This window comes from Vombatus ursinus, unplaced genomic scaffold, assembly GCF_900497805.2.
Source record: "Vombatus ursinus unplaced genomic scaffold, bare-nosed wombat genome assembly UNPS02014959.1, whole genome shotgun sequence".
In the NCBI taxonomy this organism is placed as follows: domain Eukaryota; kingdom Metazoa; phylum Chordata; class Mammalia; order Diprotodontia; family Vombatidae; genus Vombatus; species Vombatus ursinus.
The window spans coordinates 4,622,629-4,643,070 of NW_020954737.1; the positions used below are offsets into that span (position 1 = coordinate 4,622,629).

Genomic DNA, 20,442 nt, shown 5'->3' on the forward strand with positions numbered 1-20,442 from the left:
CAGTCACCCCAAGAACATGTCAATAGGGAAAGAAGAATAACACTCCTTCTGAGCTCAATCCCCATCCCCATCTCCATCCCCATCCCCATCCCCATCCCCCTGGCTTGATTATATCCATTTACTACAAGGAGTTGTTTTTTTTGTTTTCCTTTTTCCAATGAGGAGAAAAGATTGGGAAGGAGAGAAAATGAGATTTTTGTTTATTGGAAAAAATTAATTTAATTTTTAAAAATCAAGAAACAAAAATGAGTCACACCTAAGTGACAGTTCCAAAATGGGTAACATTATAAAGTCTTTCTGAAAAGGAAAGCCACTCCTGGAGCCATTAGTCCCTACAAGGTTCTATGTAAAAGATTGTTGGAGTAAGTGGTTGGCAGCACTTTGCCAAGAAATCTAGAAGAAACTGGAAATGACCGAGACAATAGTGTATGGTTAAATATTAAACGTGAAGTTTCAAAAAAAGAGGAAAAAACCATAAGACAAAGTGAAAGCTGTTAACATCTCTTGACAAGAATTATAAGGCTTCTTTGACAATTCTGCTTCAGGACCCTGGGAAGAGCTTCCCAGAGGGGAGGAAAGTACTCAAAATAATTTGTCCCAATAACTCCTCAACCAACAAAGGATAGAAGCGGGAAAGCTATTTTTAAACTTGGAGCAAGAGAAATTCTTTCAAAAAGTTACACTTTTCTTCTGCTCAGGGTCATTGAATGTTATGGAGTAGTATCTATGCTGATAAAATTCACAAGGATGAGCTATGTAAACGAAAGCAACCTTGGAAGGCCTAGAAATAGAGGCAGCAAGGACAGGGAGGCCAGGCTGGCCACACATTGTCCGCAGCTTTGTGTGTGGTCTAGGGGACCTTCTCATAAAGAGAAGTACATGGTGAGCTAAGAAGGAATGCAGAGCAGAGATGAAAAGATATGATATGTACTGAGTCTAATCATAGCACAAGTGGAAGATACTGCACACATAATTTTTTGGCCCAGAATTCAAAGCCCTCCATGATCTGAGCCCAGCCCATGATTTCAGCTTCATCTCCCAGAACTCCACTAAGCAAACGCTTTTCTTCAGCCAAACTGGGCTCCCTAAACATGCTTCTTGTTTTTGTATTTCCTCCCCCTGTGACTCTACTCTCACCATTTTGTTGTTGTCTATTCGGTCATTTCAATTATGTCCGACTCCTCATGACCCCATTTGGGGTTTTCTTGGCAAAGACACTGAGGTGATTTTCCATTTGCAGGGTTAAGTGATCTGCCCAGGGTCACAAAGCTAGTATCTAAGGCCAGATATGTCTTCCTGACTCAGGTCTGACACTATCTATTTTGCACCACTTTGCACAGCACCACCCTGCTGCTCCACTCTTACCATTCATTCAACTCAGTTTAATTCAATAACCATTTATTAAGCCATTTATTACCACGCGCTGGGTGCTGAGGTAGAAACGAAAGAATGCATGAAAAGCATGTATTAAGTACTTGCTGTATACCAAACACTGAGCCAACCACTAGGGATATAAAAACTAAGATGAGATCATCCCTGATTTCATAGAGCTTATGTACTAATATGTACTAATATATACTATTTATAACATATAGAAGGGGAAGAGATTTATAGTTTGAGAAGTCACAACGATGGTGAGAACAACAGAAAAGTCCATTAATATGGTAGAAGTGTTTTGATTTCAGTTCTTAAGGATAAATACAAAAGTTAATTTTTACAGAAGAAAGTGACATGTATATATATATATATATCATTAAATACCAAAGACACACAAAGTAAATAGAGAGAAACTGGACAGGAGTTGGAAAGGAACCAACAAGTGCAGGACCTAAGAAGAATGGTATAGAACAGTGGGGTCAAACTCAAAAGGAATTCCTACAGGCCACATAGTAACTTAAAAACCCCCCACAAATTAACATTATCTATGTTGCATTTTTATTTACTTTGTTAAACATTTCCCAATTACATTCTAATCTGGCTCCTGTTGAGTTTTGCTGGCTGCTCACTTTCCCTGTGTCTGGTACAGAAGGTGGCTCAGTATGAGCCTTGAAAGTAGTACAGGGTTCCATAAGGCAGGGATCAGAAGGGAGAAGATTTCAGGTAAAGGGGAAAGCCTCAACAAAGATATGAAAGCCTTACAGCACGTGGAGTATCATATACAGGGAATACGAAGCAGGCTGATTTAGCTGGAACATTAATGTGTGAGGGAGAATAATGTATAATTGCCTTAAACAGAAAGATTGGAGCCAGATGGTGAAGAACTTTCAATGCCAAACAGAGTCTTTGCATTCAATTCTAAAGGCAATAGGGAACCACTGAATCTTCTAGAGCAGGGAGATGATATGGTCACACCTATGCTTTAGGAAAATCAATCCAGCAGCCACGTGGAAGATGGATTGGAGAGCGGCGGCAGGGAGATCACTGAGGAAGCTGTTTCAATAGTCCAGGTGTAAGATGATATGGACCCGAATCAGGATCATGGCTATGTGAGCAGGGAGAATGAGTGATATTGGGGAGGTAGAATCAACAGGACTTAGCAACTAACTGGTTGTGGTGGGTGAGTAAGAGTGAGCAACTGATCATGACTTGTAGGCAATGAACTAAGTAGCTGGTAGAATGCTGAGGTCCTTGAAAGAAATAGGGAAGTTACGAGGAGCAGTAGGTTTAGAGAGAGAGATAATGGATTCTGTTTTGGATATGTGGAGTTTGAGAAGCTTATAGAGCATCCTCATAGAGATGCCCAAGCAGGCAGGTGGAGATGTAGGACGGCAGCTCATCTAGCTCAGTAGAGAGCTCAGTTGTGAGATGAGGGCTGGATATATAATAGCAAGCTATTAATACCTAACATTCACACAACACTTCACACTTATCATCTTATTTGATCTTCAAAACAACCCTGTACAGTAGGTACTATTATTTACAGATGAGAAAACTGAAGCTGAGAGAGGTTAAGACTAATCCAAGGTCACACAGCTAGCAAGTGTCTAGGTTGGAATTCAAATTCATGTCTACGTGGTTCCAAGTCCAACACTCTATCCACTAAGATAAGCTGCCTCCTAAATTTAGAAGTCATCTACATAGAGATTATAGTTGGACCTATAAGAGCTGATGAGATCTGAAAGGAACTTGAGAGGTTACCAGATCCAACCCCTTACTTTTACATGTGAGAAAACTGTGACCCCAGAGAGGTTTAGTGACTTGTCTGAGGTCACACAAGGAATAAACGGCAGAGCTGAGATCTGAACTCAGTTCCTCTATTTCCATTGTGCCATGCTGCTGCTTACTATTTCCTACCCTGAATCCCTTCTCCACAATGTTGGACCAGGCTCTTCCTACCCACTTTCCAAAGCCCAGCTCAAGTTCCTCTCCTATGAAACCTTTTTAGACCAGAGAAATAGAGGCTGGGTCGGTGATTTTATTGATACAGAAGGTTCCCAAATAAGGAAACTCTCTCCTCCAAAGCAGGAAGATGGTACTTTCTTTGCCATTCACAGACTTGGAGAATCGCTTATAGTGTTCATAGGTTAAATGACATAGCCAGGGTGACACAGCCAGGATATATGTGGCAGAGATTGCAAGGGCAGTTCTCCTTCCATTACACCATACCGTCCCTTTCATACTGGCCAATGACGATCTCTCCTCTGTCGGAACTCCTTCCCCTAATTGCCCTGATCATTCATTTGCCAATTAGTCACATCCAGGGCTCATATTCTTCTGGCCTCCCCAAATGGACAGACATTTTATCTTTCCAACAAGAGTCCCCAGGCTCTTAGCACCATGCCTTGCAAATAGATAACCCTTAGTTGAAATGAAATAACGAATAGGGGTGAGTACTTAAAATACATAAAGAACACAAAAGAAAGCCTAGAGTTGCTGAAGTAATTGTAGCAAAGAATAAAGTTATAAAGATAATGAATATATGTTGACTAATAGTTTTATAGACATGATCTCATATAATTCTCAAAATAACCTTGAGAGATAGGTAATGCAATTATTATTTTGCGAGGCAACCAAGCATTGCAGTGGATTGTTACACTTTGAATCAAGAAGAACTGTGTTCATATCCTGCCTCAGATACACTTAGCTGCATGACTTTGGACAAGTTCCTTAATTTCTTGCAGACTCAGTTTCCTCACCTGTAAAATGGAGATAACAGCACCAACCTCACAGGGTTTTTATGAGGCTCAAATTAGATAATACGGGTAAAGCACTTGGCAAATTGTAAAGCATTACATACAAGCTAGTTATTATTATTATTCCTAATTTAAAGATGAAAAAACCAAGAGGTTAGGGGACTTGTCCAAAGTCATACAGCTAGTAAGTGCCAGAGCCAGCACTCAAACTCAGATCTTTTGATCCCAAGTCTAGTCCTCTTTCCACTATCGAAGGAAGGAAGGAAGCTCAAGGAAGGGTCCATTCTAGGATGGGGCTAGTCAGTGTGGACTTTTGAGGGAATTTGAGGGAAAGAAGAAGAGGAACAAAGTAGAGGATTTTAAAGTTATCCTAAGTGAAGAGAGACTCTTCACTTACCACTGGACCACAGGACTTATAGCCAGAAGGAACCTTGGAAATTATCTAGGACCCTTTCATTTTACAGAAGAAGAAACTGAGGTGCAGAGATGTTAAATGTTTTGCCTAAGAATACAAGGTAGTATGCATGAAAACTGGAAACTAAGCAAAGTTCTCTGACTCCAAACCCATAACATCAGATACCCTACAAATGACCTCTCCATATATCTGTTATGTGAGATCTCTCCCAATAAAGCCAGTCAATTTGTTAATGTAACTTTTATCAGAAAGAGTGTTGAACTTGCAGCCACAGGATCCTAGAGTGAATCCTGACTCTGCCACTTACCTCATCACTTAATCAATCTTACTTAATCTCTGTGGGCATCATTTGTAAATCTGATGTAGGTGTTGGGAGGCCCATGAAGGCCCTTTCAGTTTAGATCTGTGATATTAAGCAGACAAGTACAATCCCTGGCACTTCTCTATTGATGGCTGGGGGGAGGCTTAGAAGAGAACAATCAAACACCTTCTGCCAAAGCAGAAAGACTGGGAGTATGTCCTGTTATATTCTGGAAAATTGGACTTACAATCAGGAAACTTAGGTTCTCATCCTGACTCTATTGATAGCCATTCACATGACCCTGAGTGAATGTGGATCTCTCTAAACATTCTCTGAGCCTCAGTTTCCTCATTAATGCAATAAGCATGAGAATATTTTTACTAACTCAATCCCAACTTGGGTACAAAGCTCATATTCTGGCTTCGGGAAGTCTTGTCAACAGAACCCAAGCTCTGGAAGATTCTACCCATGCAGGAAGGGTTTTGACTATGAGGCCAGCAGGGGTCTTAATTAAATGTGAAAAGGCTCAGCATGAACTGACAAGTTTTGAGGGTTTTTTTTTTGGTCACAGTAACAGTAAATAGAGGGAATATCCAATGCTTTAGTAAAAAGAACATGAAAACTGGGGTCAGAGGAGCTGAATTCAAGTGCTAGCTCTGCAATGTACTATTTTGGGTATGGTCCTTTAATCTCTCTGAGCCTCAGTTTCCCCATCTGTAAAAGAAGGAAGTTGGGTTAGATGCACCCCTGAGTTCCCTTCCAGCCTAGATCTATGATCTCATGACCTTGAAATTATTATTACTTTTACAAGTCAACAAGTTAAACCAAAAAGCATTTATCAAACACTATGTCCCAAGCATGGCGCTCAAAACATTCTTAGTGGGGGAAGACAATGGAGAAAAGGAAGCTGAGAAGAAGGGAGGGAGTCAGGGACAGTAAGGAGAAGAGGGAGAAAAGAAAGGGAGTACTCTGTCAGGGACATTGAAGAGAAAGTCCAGAGAGTTACAGAGCAGCCTAGAGAGGAAGGAAGACATAGCTGGCCTGGGCATCCTCCTCAAAATGGAGGTTCCTGGAGGAACCAGGTGATCAGAGGGAAAGGCTGCAGGAGCAGAGGGTACTCCCAGTGTGAGAAGTTTAGGAGTAAAGTGAAGGGGCAAAGAGGGGACATCAAGAAAAAGAAAGGAGCAACATTTAAAAGATTTTTTTTTTAATTACAGAATGGGATCAAGACGGCAAAAGTACAAAAAATGCAAAAGTAGGAATGTCACATGTATAGAGAGATAATGAAAAAAGAATGTAAGTATAACATAGGAATGAGGATATATTGAAATATACTATGAAGAAAAATCATAAGAAAGTATTGTATAATGGAAAGAATAATGGTTCTAGGATTTGTAGTCCAGGCTTTCCATCTTGGTTCTGCCATTTACTACTTGTGTGACTTTGGAAAAGTCTTTTAACTTCTTTAAACTTTAGGTTTCCCATTTGTAAAGTGGAAATAATCATGCCTCCCTTTTAATTTTCCAGGGCTGGAAGTATCAACTGGGGGCCATATGTCTAAAAGCACTTGGTAAACTAATGCACTATACTTGCGAACTACAAGAAATCAAATGTTTGCGACTAAAGAGATATTCGCTTATAATATGCAATGATTATAAATCCTAGGAAACAAGGGATATTAGCATTCGAAAGGACCTTAGAAATCATCTGCTCCAATACACTCATTTTATAAATTAGGAAACTGAGGTTGATTTAAGTAACTTGTTCAAGGGCATTAATTAATGAAGTAGTGGAACCAGAACTTAGACCTAGATCTTCAAATAATAAGAATAACAACAATATTTATCTAGCACTTTAATGTTTGCCAAGGATTTGACACATTTTACCTCATTTAATCTTCACAACAACCCTGTGAGGTAGATGCTTTTTTAAAAAATCCCCATTTTACAGATGAGGAAACTGAGACTGAGAGAGATTAAGTGAATTGCCCAGGGTTGCACAGTCAATAAATGTCTGAGGTAGAACTTGAACTCAGGTCTTCTTGATTCCCAGCATTTTATTCACTATGTTCATTCAGTATGCCACCTAATAGCCTAACAGAGGTGTTCCTACTATACCACTGCTGCTCCTCAAATCTAGTACAATTGAGATGGTTTACAGAGAAGGTGGCTTGCTAAACTCCCTCCTGTACCAGATTAAAATGTAATTGTGAAAGAGATCATAAAAAAAGGAAAAGGACCTACATATAAAAAAATATTTACAGCAGCTCTTTTTGTGGTGGTAAAGAATTGGAAATTGAGGGGGTGTCTATCAATTGGGGAATGGATGAACAAGTTGTGGTATATGAATGTAATGGCATACTATTGTGCTATGAGAAACAATGAGCAAGTGGACTTCAGAAAAACCTGGAAAGACTTGCACGAACTGATGCGGAGTGAAGCAAGCAGAACCAGGAGAACATTGCACACAGTAGCAGCAACAATGTGCAAGGATCAACTTTGATAGACTTAGCTCTTCTCAGCAATGCAATGATCCAGGACAATTCCAAAAGACTCATGATAGAAAATGCTGTCCACATCTGGAGAAAGAACTATGGTGTCTAAATGCAGATCAAACCATGCTATTTTCTCTCTTTTTCTTTTTCTTCCTCTTTCTCATGGTTTTCCCTTGGTTCTAATTCTTCTTTACAACATGACTAACGTGGAAATATGTTAAAATGATTGCATGTGTATAGCCTATATCAGATTGCTTGCCATCTTGGAGGAGCCGGGAGGTTTGTGAGGGGGAAAAATTTGGAACTCAAAATCTTATAAAAGTGAATGTTGAAAACTAAAAATAAATTTAAAAAATAAATAAAATTTAATTGTGAAATATTTAGTAAAATACATAAAAATATGACACACTATAACATTAATTAGTGGTTTTCTAAGTCAATATGCAGCCTACATGGATCCAGTTCTATTTGTTTGACATTACATTTAGAGAAAGTTGTGGTCCAAAGGAAAAATACAGACACAAAATCTCCAAGAACTTAATCAGTAAAAAAAAAAAAAAAATTTCAGGAATCAGAAGTTATAGTTTCTTATGCCTAAAATGTTCTTTCCACAATCTATATTTGTTGATACCAGATCCATCCTTGAAGCCTCAGCTCAAATGTCATCTCCACTATGAAGTCTTCTTTGCTATTCCCAGCTAGAAATGATAGAGATTGTTGTGAGGTTCAAAGGATAGTAAGTAGAGAAAGTGTTTTGCCACACATAAAGCACTAATGACATGTCCACTATTAATTCTGCTCTTAGAACCAGTGACCATTCCCTACATTCTGATTCCAAGACCAGATGAGGGCCCAGTGCTATAAGCACTATGGACCAGGCATCTAGTGCTTATGTGAAGGGCTGGAGTAGAGATCTAAGACGTAGCAGCTGTTTTTCACACACTGACCAGAGGTCAAGGACAACGGGAGTGATACGACGAGCTAGTTTAAACCATATACTAACCAGATGTGTTTTTCTGCATAAATATATACTCTTCATCCTGGTTTTTATCTGAATTACTGCATCTGTCATGGGAGCACATGGTCCTAACACTGTAGCTAATTGCTATCAGTGATGGCTATGCCCTGGAGGAAGAAGATAGGAAATTCCTTAACAACAGAAGTTCCTGTTAATTGTGCTGCTGTGTCCTCCACTCCTGGGAAATGGACTACACAGAAGTTGAGCAGCCTGCTTCAGGAAGTCATGGATTCCTTCTTATTCAAGGTCTTCAAGCCAAAGCTATATGACTACTTGTCAGGCACACTGTAGAGGGAAGTCTTTTTCAATATGGGTCAGAGATGACTTCTAATGAATCTCTGGATTTCCTCAAATATGAAACATAAGGAGGCTGGATCTAAATGAGTAGTTCTCAAACTTTATTTACTCACAGCCCAGTATTCTTTGTCATCGGGAATCCTGACACACTTAACTCAAATTGACAACACTATAGGAGAGGAGGAAACTTAATACACATGAAGCTTCGAGAAGAGTGGCCATTTTTATTAAGTTCTTTGTGAGTATGAAGTCTGACATGTTTAGAGGTTAATGCCAACTTTTGTTCAGTTTGCATCAGCAGTGGTTTTCTGGTATATGTTTAACAACTTGCTCTCTGAGGGGGAAATGTACACATGACGCACTTCTAAGTTTAATTTGCATTATTAGCATTTTCTCCAATATTTTCTTAAATCTAGACAATAAAAAAAATAATACTAGCTAGCACTCACTATGTGCCAGGCACTGTGCTAAGCACTTTACAAATATCTCATTTGATCCTTACAACAATTCTGAGAGGTAGGGGTTATTATTTTGCCCATTTTGTAGGTGAGGACATTGAGGCAAACAGAGGTAAAATGACTTGCCTCAAAGAGCTAAGAAGTGTCTGAGCCTAGATTTGAACTCAGGTCTTCCTGACTCCAGGTCTAGGGCTCTATCCACTGCACCATCTAGCTGCTTCCTGATTTGTAGCAATTGCCAATTTCTGAGATGTAAATGCTCTTGCTGAAAATTTAATAGTTGACTCTGGAGAGATAGCAGTCTATGCAAACCACTGGTATGCTAAACCCATATACTATGTCTGCTAAATTACACAAGGTAGGGAAATAAAATGCATGTTAAAAAAAATGATTTACACTTTTTTGATCAGTAATAACGTATCATCCACAATTTTTTCAGCACACCTGGCAAAATTAGTGGCACATTTTGAGAAGCATGGAAATGGTCACAGAATCTCAGAGTTGGAAGGGGCCTCTGAGGTCATCTTGTCTAATTCATAACTAAACAGGAACTTACCCTAAGTTCCCTTCCAGCCTGTAATTTCACCTCATCCAATACTACGAATTGCTCTATTGATTAGTTAATTGAAATCCTGGGTCCTGAGAAGTAAAACAGGTGGATTTCAATGAAAAGACCATGGTTAGACATAAGCAGCCAGAGCAGATTATGGTTAATCTCAAATCTACTATGTGGCACAGCAGATAGAGTGCTGGGCCTGGAGTCAGGAAGACCTGAGTTCAAATTCATCCTCAAACACTTACTAGGTATGTGACCCTGGGCAAGTCACCTAACCCTGTCTGCCTCAGTTTCCTCATCTGTAAAATGAGCCGGAGAAGTAAAAAGCAAACTGCTCCAGTATCTTTGCCAAGAAAACCCCAAATGGGGTCACCAAGAGTAAGACACAAATAAAATGACTGAACAACAACCTCTCATCTACAGTCTCACACCTCCAATTGCCTATTCGATATTTTTTCTTTTTAAATTTTCAGCTTTAGATTTTCTTTTTTTAATAATTTATTTTTAGTTTTCATCATTCACTTCCATAGGATTTTGAGTTTTAAAATTTCTCCCTCTCCCTCTCCTTTCCCCTCCCCAAGACTGCATGCAGCCTGATATAGGCTTTACTTAAACATTCATATTAAACATATTTCCACATTAGTCATGATGTAAAGAAGAATTAGAATTGATGGGAGGAACCATGAGAAAGAAGAAACAAAACAAGGGGCAGCTAGGTGGCACAATGGATAGAGCGCCGGCTCTGAAGTCAGGAGGACCCGAGTTCAAATCTGGCCTCAGACACATAATACTCCCTAGCTGTGTGACTCTGGGCAAGTCACTTCACCCCAACTGCCTCACTAAGAAAAAAACAAAAAAACAAAAAGAAGAAACAAAACAAAACAAAACAAAAGGAGAGCAAATAGTATGCTTTGATCTGCATTCATACTCCATAGTTCTTTCTCTGGATGTGGAATAGCATTTTCCATCATTAGTCTTTTGGAGTTGTCTTAGATCTTTGTATTGCTGAGAAGAGCTAAGTCTATTGTAGTTGATCATCACACAATGTTGCTGTTACTGTGTACAATGTTCTCCTGGTTCTGCTCATTTCACTCTGTGTCAGTTCACATAAGTCTTTCCAGGTTTTTCTGAAGTCCACTTGCTCATTATTTCTTACTACTTAATATTTTTAACTCGATATCCTGCAAACACCTTACACTCAACATGAACAAAACTGAACACATTATCTTTGCCCCGAAATCTCCTCTCTTCCCAATTTCCCTTTTACTGTCAAGGGTACCGCCATCCTACCAATCACTCAGGCTCACAACCTGGACCTCTCATTCTCTGTCATGCCCCATACCCAACCTGTTTTCAGGGCCTGTCAATTTTGCCTTTGTAATACCTCTTTAAATATCTCACCTTCTGTCATCCATTACTGACAATCCCCTGGTGCAGCCTCTCATTATCTCTCCCGTGTACTACGGCAGTAGCCTACTGTATAGTCTGCCTGCCACATGTCTCTTTCTCCCCGCTCCAGTCTGTCCACCATTAACGTATCAAGTGATCTCCCTAAAGTGCAGGTCTGGCCTTGTCATTTCCCTACTCAATAAACTCCACTGGCTCCCTATCACCTCCAGGACCACATAACAAAACCCTCTGTTTGGAGTGTAAAGCCCTTCATAACCTCCTCCTCTTTCCATTCTTCTTATGCCTCACATTCATCCACGTAGTCTGTTACCCAGTGACATTGGCCTCCTTGCTGTTCCTTAAACAAAACACTCCATCTTCTAACTCTGGGAATTTTCACTGGCTGTACTCCATTCCTGGAATACTCTCCCTTCTTATCTCTGCATCCTGGCTTCCTTCAAGTCCAAACTAAACTCCTACCTTCTATAGATGCCTTTCCTGAACCACCTTAATTTCAGTGTATTTACTCTGAGATTATCTCCAATTTATATGGTATATTCCTTGTGTGCAAATAGTTATTTGCATGTTGTTTCCTCCCTTAGACTGTAAACTCCTCAAGTGCAAGAACTGTCTTGTCTTTCTTTGTATTCTCAGAGCTTAGCATACAGTAGGCACTTAATAAATGTTTACTGACTGACTGACTAAGGTCTAACATGGCAGACCTAGGATAACTGAATCCTTGGAGAAAGGTATCCATGACAAAAAGCCCCTATTTTATAGGATTTTGGAGCAAATGTGAGTGCCTTCTAGGGATCTGATCTTAGGTAGTTCATGTCTAATCAGTTTCCTCATCTGGAAAAAGAGGGCTTGGATCAGATGATCACTGAAGCGTCTTTTAGCTCTGACAATCTATGATTGCATATGACAGCCAAGGCCTCAAGAATTTAGAGGGAAGGCCCTTGAAATAAGGTCAATGTTACCTTAACCAGAAGGTTGGCCTGGTGGAGGGAAACAGGACCAATGGAGAAGACAGTACTAAGTAGAGGATCAAAGAGTGAGTATAAATCAATAAAGAATCCCCAGGCAAAGCCCCAGACTAGAAAGTAATCATCTTATGCCTTCTTTACTCCAATAGTGAGAGAGTGTTGGATCAAATCCATGTCTCTCAAAGGGTCACCTTCTTTGATGCCTCTTACTAGATGGTCACAATGAGTGGACAGTGGGTTTGGGTTTATTTTTCATGTAGGAAAAAGAAACTCCTGGCCAGCTCCCATAAACTGACACACCCTGCTGACATGGAAATTCCTTCTTGCTCAATCAAGAAGTTTATTTATAAAGTGTCTCTTCTATGTCACTTGGGTCCATGTCCTGTCATCATCATCCTCAGATTACCCTTCTCAAATCCAGGCTGAAGTCTCTGAGTGAGTTTGGGGCACAGTTAAGAAGGGAGGCAGCTCTGTGGAGCAGTAGATAGAGTGCTGGGCCTGAAGTCAGGAAGACCAGAGTTCAAATTTGGCTTCAGATACTTTACAGTTGTGTAAACCTGGCAAAGTCACTTAACCATGTTTACCTGAGTTCCTCATCTATAAACTGGGCTGGAAAAGGAAATGGCAAACCTCTCCAGTAGCTATGCCAAGAAAACTCCAAATGGGGTCATGAAGAGTTGGACATGACTGAAAAATGACTAAAAATTAAAAAAAAAAAAAAACACCAGGAAAGGAAGCCCCATGAAGCCAGGCTCCCGCCCAATGGACCATTCCAGTAACATGGAGAGGACATTCAATAAGGTCTCTAGTAAGTTAGATGACAGTCCCATAAGAACTGAATTAGAACTTTGGGGCCAAAGAGATTTCTCCCTTGTCCATTGTTTCCACAAGAATTGTTTCTAGATAGATGGAAAAATAGATACATACATTGAAAAATAGAGTATTTATTAAGTGATTACTATGTGCAAAGCATTGCACTAAGTGCTTGGGATATAAATAGAAGCAAGCAAACCAGTTCCTGCCTGTTAAGAGCTTACATTCTAATAAGGAAAGACAACAATAATGGGATGCAGAAAGGGAGATGGGAGGAGGGGAATGTACATTATGACCTAGCAAGGATACTGCGGTGCCATGAAGGCTTGGGCCCCATCAAGATAAGGCAAAGGCTCATCTATCAAACCCTGAGACCCTGGGGGTGGAGTCACTATCACCAACTCCTTTACCTTAGGAATATTTCCTGAGAATATTAACAAACTTGGATGCAAACAATTCTCCATAATGGAGAATAGGGGCTATTTGTCATGGATGTCTTTCCTTCTCCAAGGATTCAGTTATCCTAGGTCTGCCATGTTGGACCCTAACCAGTTGGTCAATAAACATTTATTAAGTGCCTACTATGTGCCAAGTTCTGAGAATACAAAGAAAGACAAGACAGTCCCTGCCCTTGAGGAGCTTACAGTCTAATGGAGGAGACAACATGCATTTGAATTATGAGAAGCCTCTAGCCCACTGGACACATTATATACCAAGATTCTGGTTCCAGGAATGCTTTCCTTCCTAGAAAGCACAAAAGTACAAAGGAGTTTGGAGAGGAGAGTGAGTGGGCTGGTTGATTTCCCCCCTGGCTAGAAATGCTCATCTGATCCTTTTAGTTCCTTATCTGTAGTTAGGCTGGGGGGGTAGCATGATTCTCTCCAGATCTCTATTTCTGTGAATGAATGGAAAGTAGACATAATTTAAAACTTCACCTTAATTCAAAATGTGTACCAAGCCAACTTACATTTACCCTAAATACCTCTCCTTCTTCCCCAGGCTGTTTCTAGTTTCTCTTGTTCTTCCCATTACACAAGACATTAGGGAGAGGAAGTGTTCTGCATTGGAAAGATAATTGAGCAGTCAGGAAAGCCCTGGTTTAGAATCCCATCTCTGAAATTTCCTAGCTGTGTGATTAGACACGGGTCACATAACCTCTCTGTCTCACTTTATTCATCTATAAAAGAGAGAATGTAAACTTCTTGAGGGTAGGAGGTAATTCTGCCTTTCTTTGTATCCCCAGGGCTTAGCACACATAAGCCCTTAATAAATGCTTGTTGACTTACCCAGAGCTTCTGGTGGAATCCAATGAGAGGCAGCAAAGCACAATGCATAAAGTATAACAGAGTGCCTTTTTCACAGGGCTGCTGGGAGGATCAAGTGAAATAATGTATGTAAAGATATTTAAAACATGATATAAATCCTACCTGCTAGTTAGTCAATAAGCATTTACTAAGTGCCTACCATGTGCCAGGCACTGTGCTAAGTGATGAGGATCAAAAAAAAAAAACAAAAAAACCCAAAAAGGGCAGAATCTCTGCTCTCAAGGAGCTTACTATATAATGAGGGAGTTAAAAAGCAAACAAGTATGTACAGATGTCTATGATTAATTACAGTCTATCATCATTTCCTTAAGGTTGCCTCCCCTCCATTGCCTCTAATTTCTTAGTAGGTCTACAGCTGCCTGATTTCATCCACTTTGTTCTAGATATAAGAGCCACTGGAATTTTCATGGCTTAGGAGATACCAGGAAGTAATTGTTAGAATGGGGTTTCAGATGATCTCAAGATTTGTTTTAGGCAGGTTCTCCTTTATCTTTCTCAACTAGTGGAAATTTCAAACTCGATGTTCCTTTGGTATCTCAAATACAACATGTCTAAAACTAAACTCATTACCGTTCCCCCCAAAACCAAACCTCTTTGGAACTTCCCTTGATGAGTCCAGGGCTCTAATGAAGGAAAAAGCAGATAGTAAGTACTTATTGTACACCAGACACTTCTTGCTATGATATGGCGATACAAGGAAAAAACCATGTACAGTCCCTGTGCGCAGGGAACTTAAGTTCTTCTTGGGGTAGGAGGGACGTCATGTATACAGATAATGTCAGTTGGTCAAAAAGCATGGATTCAGAGTTTACTATATGGCAGGCACTCTGCTAAGAGCTGGGGATTCAATAAAAGGTAAAATCGTTGCCCTCAAAGAGCTCACACTCTAAGGGGGGGAAATGGTGTACAAACAACTATGTGCATAACAAGTACCACCAACCTTACAGGTCTGGCAGGTTTGAAAAATTATCTTTAACTTCTTACTCTACCTCACAATCAGTGGCCAAATTTTGTCATGTCTACCTCCTTAACATCACCTGCATCTAACACGCTCTCACCATTCACATGGCCAACCCCTTAGGGCAGGATTATTGCAACAGCATCCAAATTGCTCTTCTGGTCTCAGCTCTCTCTCTCTACCCTAATTCAACCTCCACATAGTTCCTAAAGTGATTTCCCTGAAATGTAAATCAGACTACTCAATAAAGATCCTTATTGCCTCTGAGCTGAAATAGATTTTCTGATTGACATTTATAATCCCTTACAATCTGGACCCAACCTACATTTCCAGTCTTAACACAACATTCTTTTTGCTGCCGTCTACCATCTGGCCTAACCGGTCTTCTCGCCATACCTGACACGTGATTGTCTACTTCTCATCTCCATGCCTTTGCACAGACTTTCTGCTTGTCACAGTGGGGTGTGCTCCCACCTTATCTCTGACTCTTATTTCCTTCAAATCTCTCATTTTCTACAAAACTCAGCTTCCATAGGAAACTTTTCCTAATTACTCTTAGCTGCTGATGTGTCTCCACCACCTCCTCCAATCTCCCAAATAACCTGGGACTCATTCTGTATATATTTTGCATGAGAGGCAGGAAGGCATAATGTATAAAGAGCCTCAGATCCAGGAAGGCCTGGTTTCAAGTCTTGCCTACGGCTGTCACTTATTTGTTTGTTTGTTTTTTATTTAATTGTTATTTAATTATTCTAGGTGACTTGTGAAGGTTTTAAGTTGTAAAGAAGGTACTGAGCTGTATTAGGAGGTGTGTCCTCCTTTGGGAGTTCCCTATACCAATGAAATCAGAGGTCTTCCCAACAGAATTTAGGCTTCTTGAAGGTAGGGATTCTTTCATTCCTGTCTTTGTATCCTGGGTGTCTCATACAGGTCCTAACACATAGTAAGTGCTTAATAAATGCTTAGTGATTGACTTCTCTTTGTATAGCTGCTAGAACCATGGATCTTTAGATCTACTAGGGATCTTAGAGATAATTTATATCCATTTTGATTATTTCACAGAAGAGAGAACTGAAACTCAGAGGGGTTAAGCTAAGTACCCAAGAAAAAACAACTGATTAGTAGCAAAGCAGGGATGAGAAGAGCCTATATCTCTGGACACTTACTTCAGGGTTCAATTCAATTCAATTCAATTTATAAACATTTGTTAAGCTACTACTATGTGCCACACTGTGCTAACCTCTTGGGATACAAAAAGAGGCAAAAAACATTTTCTGTCCTCAAGGAGCTTACAATCTAATGAAAAAGAAAATATGCAAACAAATATTTTAAAAAGCAAGCTATATACAGGATAAATGTGGTGGTTTGTCCTTTGTTCTTGAAAAGGACCATGACATCAGGGAGATGATGACATGACTTGCAATTGACTTTGTTTTGAGTGAGGGAGGGCTGTGCAAAGTCAACAGCCTCACTTTCTCCTCCAGAGCTATCTAGGTCCAGTGGCCAGATATCGACCAGGACGACAGAGATGGCCCAGCACAGGATAAATAGGAAAGAACTGACAGAGAGAAGGCACTAGAATTAAGAGGGGTTGGGGAAGGCTTCCTGTAGAAGTTGGGATTTTTAGTTGAGACTTAAACAAAGCCAGAGAGGTCATTAGTTAAAGTGGAGGAAGGACAGGCAGGCATGGGGGACCACCAATGAAAATGCCCTGAGCTGGGAGATGGAGTGTCTTGTTCACAGAACAACCACAAGACCAGTGTCACTGGATCAAAGAGTATGTGTTGAAGAATATGATATAATAAGATAGGAAAGATAGGAAGGAGTTAGGTTATGAAGGGCTTTGAATGCCAAACAAAGCATTTAGCATTTGTTCCTAGAGGAAAAACTACTGGAATTTATTGAGTAGGGGGTGACATGCTCAGACTTGTGCTTTAGGAAAATCACTTAGTGACTGAATGGAGAATGCACTGGACTGGGGGGGCAGGGCTTGAGGCAGGCAGACCCACCAGCAGCCTATTGCAGTAATCAGGGCATGAGGTGATGAGATTCTGCACCAGAGTGGTGGCAAGGTCGGCAGAGAGAAGGGGCCATATTCTGGAGGTGTTGCAAAGGTGAAAGGTGACAGACCTTGGCAACAGCTTGGATATGGGGGATGAGAGAAAGTGAAGAGTCCAGGGTGACTGCTAGACTGTGAGCCTGAGGGACTGGAAGGATAGTGCCGCCCTCTCTGAAATTTTAACATGGGGAAAGAAAGGCACGTGGCTGGTTTCTACTTATTGATGTTTCGCTAAGAAGGGTTTTTGGACATTTTAAGGGAACTTGTCTCTCTATTTATTGACGGTTTCCTGAATCCAGGCATTGTGTCTCTTCCTTCCTGTGTAGCTCCCCTGAGCACTAAATGAAGGTCTCTACATACAGCAAACTCAGGATCTGGGGAAGTGTTAGGATGACTGGGTTCCCAGCATTTACCTTCCACATTCAGCTCCACTGTGATCTGCTGTGTTCCGCTGCTATTGCAGGCTTCACAGGTGTATTTTCCTCGGTCTTCCCCTCTCACAGACTGAATATCCAGGCTGAAGAGACCCCGGATATTGCTGGTTAGCAGGAAGCGCCCTCCTTGGGTGATGCGTTTTCCATTTTTGTGCCATGTCACTTGTGGTTCTGGTTGTCCTCTGACCTGGAGAGACGGAGACAATGGGGAAGGGAGGTTTAGAAGAGGAGGAAAAAAGTAGAGACAAAGCATAGCGTGCTCAAGTTGGTGTACCTTAAATTACAAAGGGGAAGGAGGAAAGGAATAAGCATTTATTAAGCACCTCAACTAAAATCTACCTTCTACCGGAAGTCCCTGTAGAATCCCTCTTAATTCCAGTGCCTTCCCTTTATTAATTATTTCTTATTTATCTTATACATAGTTTGCTTTTAAAACATTTCAGTATGTTCCAGAGGCAGGTGGTGCAGTGGAGAGAGTGCCAGGCCTGGAGTCAGGAAGACCTGAGTTTAAATCTGGCTTCAGACACTTACTACCTGTGTGACTCTGGGCAAGTCCCTTAACCCTGTTTGCCTCAGTTTCCTCATCTGTAAAATGAACTGGAGAAGGAAATGGCAAACCACTCCAGTATCTCTGCCAAGAAAACCCCAAATGAGGTCACGAAAAGAGTCAGCCATGACTGAAAAGAACAACAAAATGTTCCTGCACTGTGCTAAACACACACACACACACACACACACACACACACACAAATATATGCAAGTTCGTGGACCCCAGCTTATCAACATTGGGACCTAGACCAAGCATGGCTATATCTGTGACTCAGGATTTTTTGTTTTGTGAACATAAGTTACAAGGAGCTCCTTGGTCATGTGTTTATGTACACGCACAGAACTGTATGATGCTCATTTTTTCTAAAGAAGCCCAGTCTCTCCCCTGAGCTTCAATCCTGAATCATGTATTACCTATTAGAAATTCCAAACCAGATGGCCCCGAGACATCTCAAAGTCATCATGTCCAAAACAGAGCTTATTATCTTTCCCCTAAATCCTCTCATCTTCTGAACTTCCCTATTTCTGTTGAAAGGTACCAAAATCCTTCCAATTTCCCAAGTCTATAGCTTTGGCATTGTCCTAAACTCTTCCTTCTCCCTCATCCACATGTCCAATCAGCTACCAAATCTTACTGTTTCTACCTAAATAATATCTTTCACATCAGCTGCCTTTTTTTCTAATCACACAGCTACCCTTTAGTTAGGGAAAGAAGGAAGGAAGGAAGGAAGGAAGGAAGGAAGGAAGAAGACAAGAAAAAAGGAAGGAGGGAAGCAGGAAGTGAGGAAAGAAGAAAGGAAAGATGAAAGAAAGGAAAGAAAAAGAGGAGGAAGAGGGGAAGGAGGAAAAGGAGGAAGAAAAGCGGGAAGGAAAAAAGGAAGGAGGGAGTGAGGAAAGAAGGAAGGAGAGAAGGAAGGAAAGAGAGAAGGAATGAAGGAAGAAAGGAAGGAAAGAGGGAGGAAAAAACCATTTACTGAATGCCTTCTATGTGTCGGGCACAAAGAAAGGATTGTTTCATTCTTGGTATATGTATTTCCAGCACTCAGCATAGTCCCTGGCATAGTTAGTAAACAAACATTTAAATATCTAGTATGTGCCAGGGATTCTGCTAAGTTCTGGGGATACAACAAAAGGGAAGAAACAGTTCCTGTTCTCTAGGACCTCACAGTCAATTGGGGGAGAGAGCATGTAAGTAACTACACACAGACAAGCTACATACAGGATAAATTGGAAATAAGCAACAGAGGGAAGGCACTAGATTTAAGAAGGATTGGGAAAGGCTTCCCTCAGAAAGTGGGATTTTAGCTGAGACTTGAAGGAAGCAAGGGAAGCAGTGATGAGTTCCGACAGCAAAATGACCGGGGTCTGGAAATGGAATGTCTCATTTGTGGAACAGCAAGGAGACCAGTGTCACTGGATTAAAGACTATATGTTGTGGGGATAGGAGATGGGAGGGGAATAAGCCATAACGAACTAGAAATGTGGGAGACTAGATAAGCTATGAGGGGCTTTGAAAGCCAAGCAGAGAGTTTATATTTGATCTTCAAGGTGACAGGGAGCCACTGGAATTGACTGAGTAGGAGAGGGGACAAGGTCAGGCTTTGAGAGCTGAGTGGAAGATGGACCGGAGTGTGGAAAGTGTCATGGCAGGCAGACCAAAAAGCGAGCTATTGCATAGTGCAGGTGGCGGTGCCCAAAGAGAGTAGGGGAGGGTTAGAAAGATGTTACAAAAGTCAGATCGACAGGCTCTGGCAACAGACTGGATATTGGGGAGGGGGAGCAGTGTGTGAGAAAGCGTGAGGAGTCAAGGATGACTCTTAGGTTGTGAGCTTGGGTGATAGGAGGATGGTGGCCCCCTTGACAGTAACAGGGAAGTGAAGAAGAGAGGAGATTTTGGGGAAAAGCTAATGAGTTCCATTTTGGACATATTTAAGTATAAAATGTTTATGGGACATATAGTTCAAGATGTCCAGTAGGCAGTTGGTGTTTAAGAAACAAATACTTGTAGATTGGTTAAAAGTCCCTCTTCTTCCTTCCTCCCCACCTCTTCTACTTACCTCAAAAACAAAATATTTCTTAGTACTGAGGATAAAGCACTAAGTGCTCTTTCTGGCAACGAGCTAATACATAGGTACTGAGAGAGAGAGACAGAGAGAGAGACAGAGAGAGAGAAAGAGAGAGAGAGAGAGAGAGAGAGAGAGAGAGAGAGAGTGTGTGTGTGTGTGTGTGTGTGTGTGTGTGTGTGTGTGTGTGTGTG

General features: G+C 40.9%; 1 protein-coding gene across 1 annotated transcript in view; it reads right to left on the reverse strand.

Annotated features, from left to right (window-relative positions):
- MYLK (myosin light chain kinase) overlaps nt 1-20,442 on the reverse strand; it is a 313,404-nt gene that overhangs the window by 217,362 nt on the left and 75,600 nt on the right. The window contains exon 3 of the mRNA XM_027845152.1: nt 17,616-17,823. Within this exon, the coding sequence (XP_027700953.1) occupies nt 17,616-17,823 (208 nt within the window). The remainder of the gene's footprint in view (nt 1-17,615; nt 17,824-20,442) is intronic.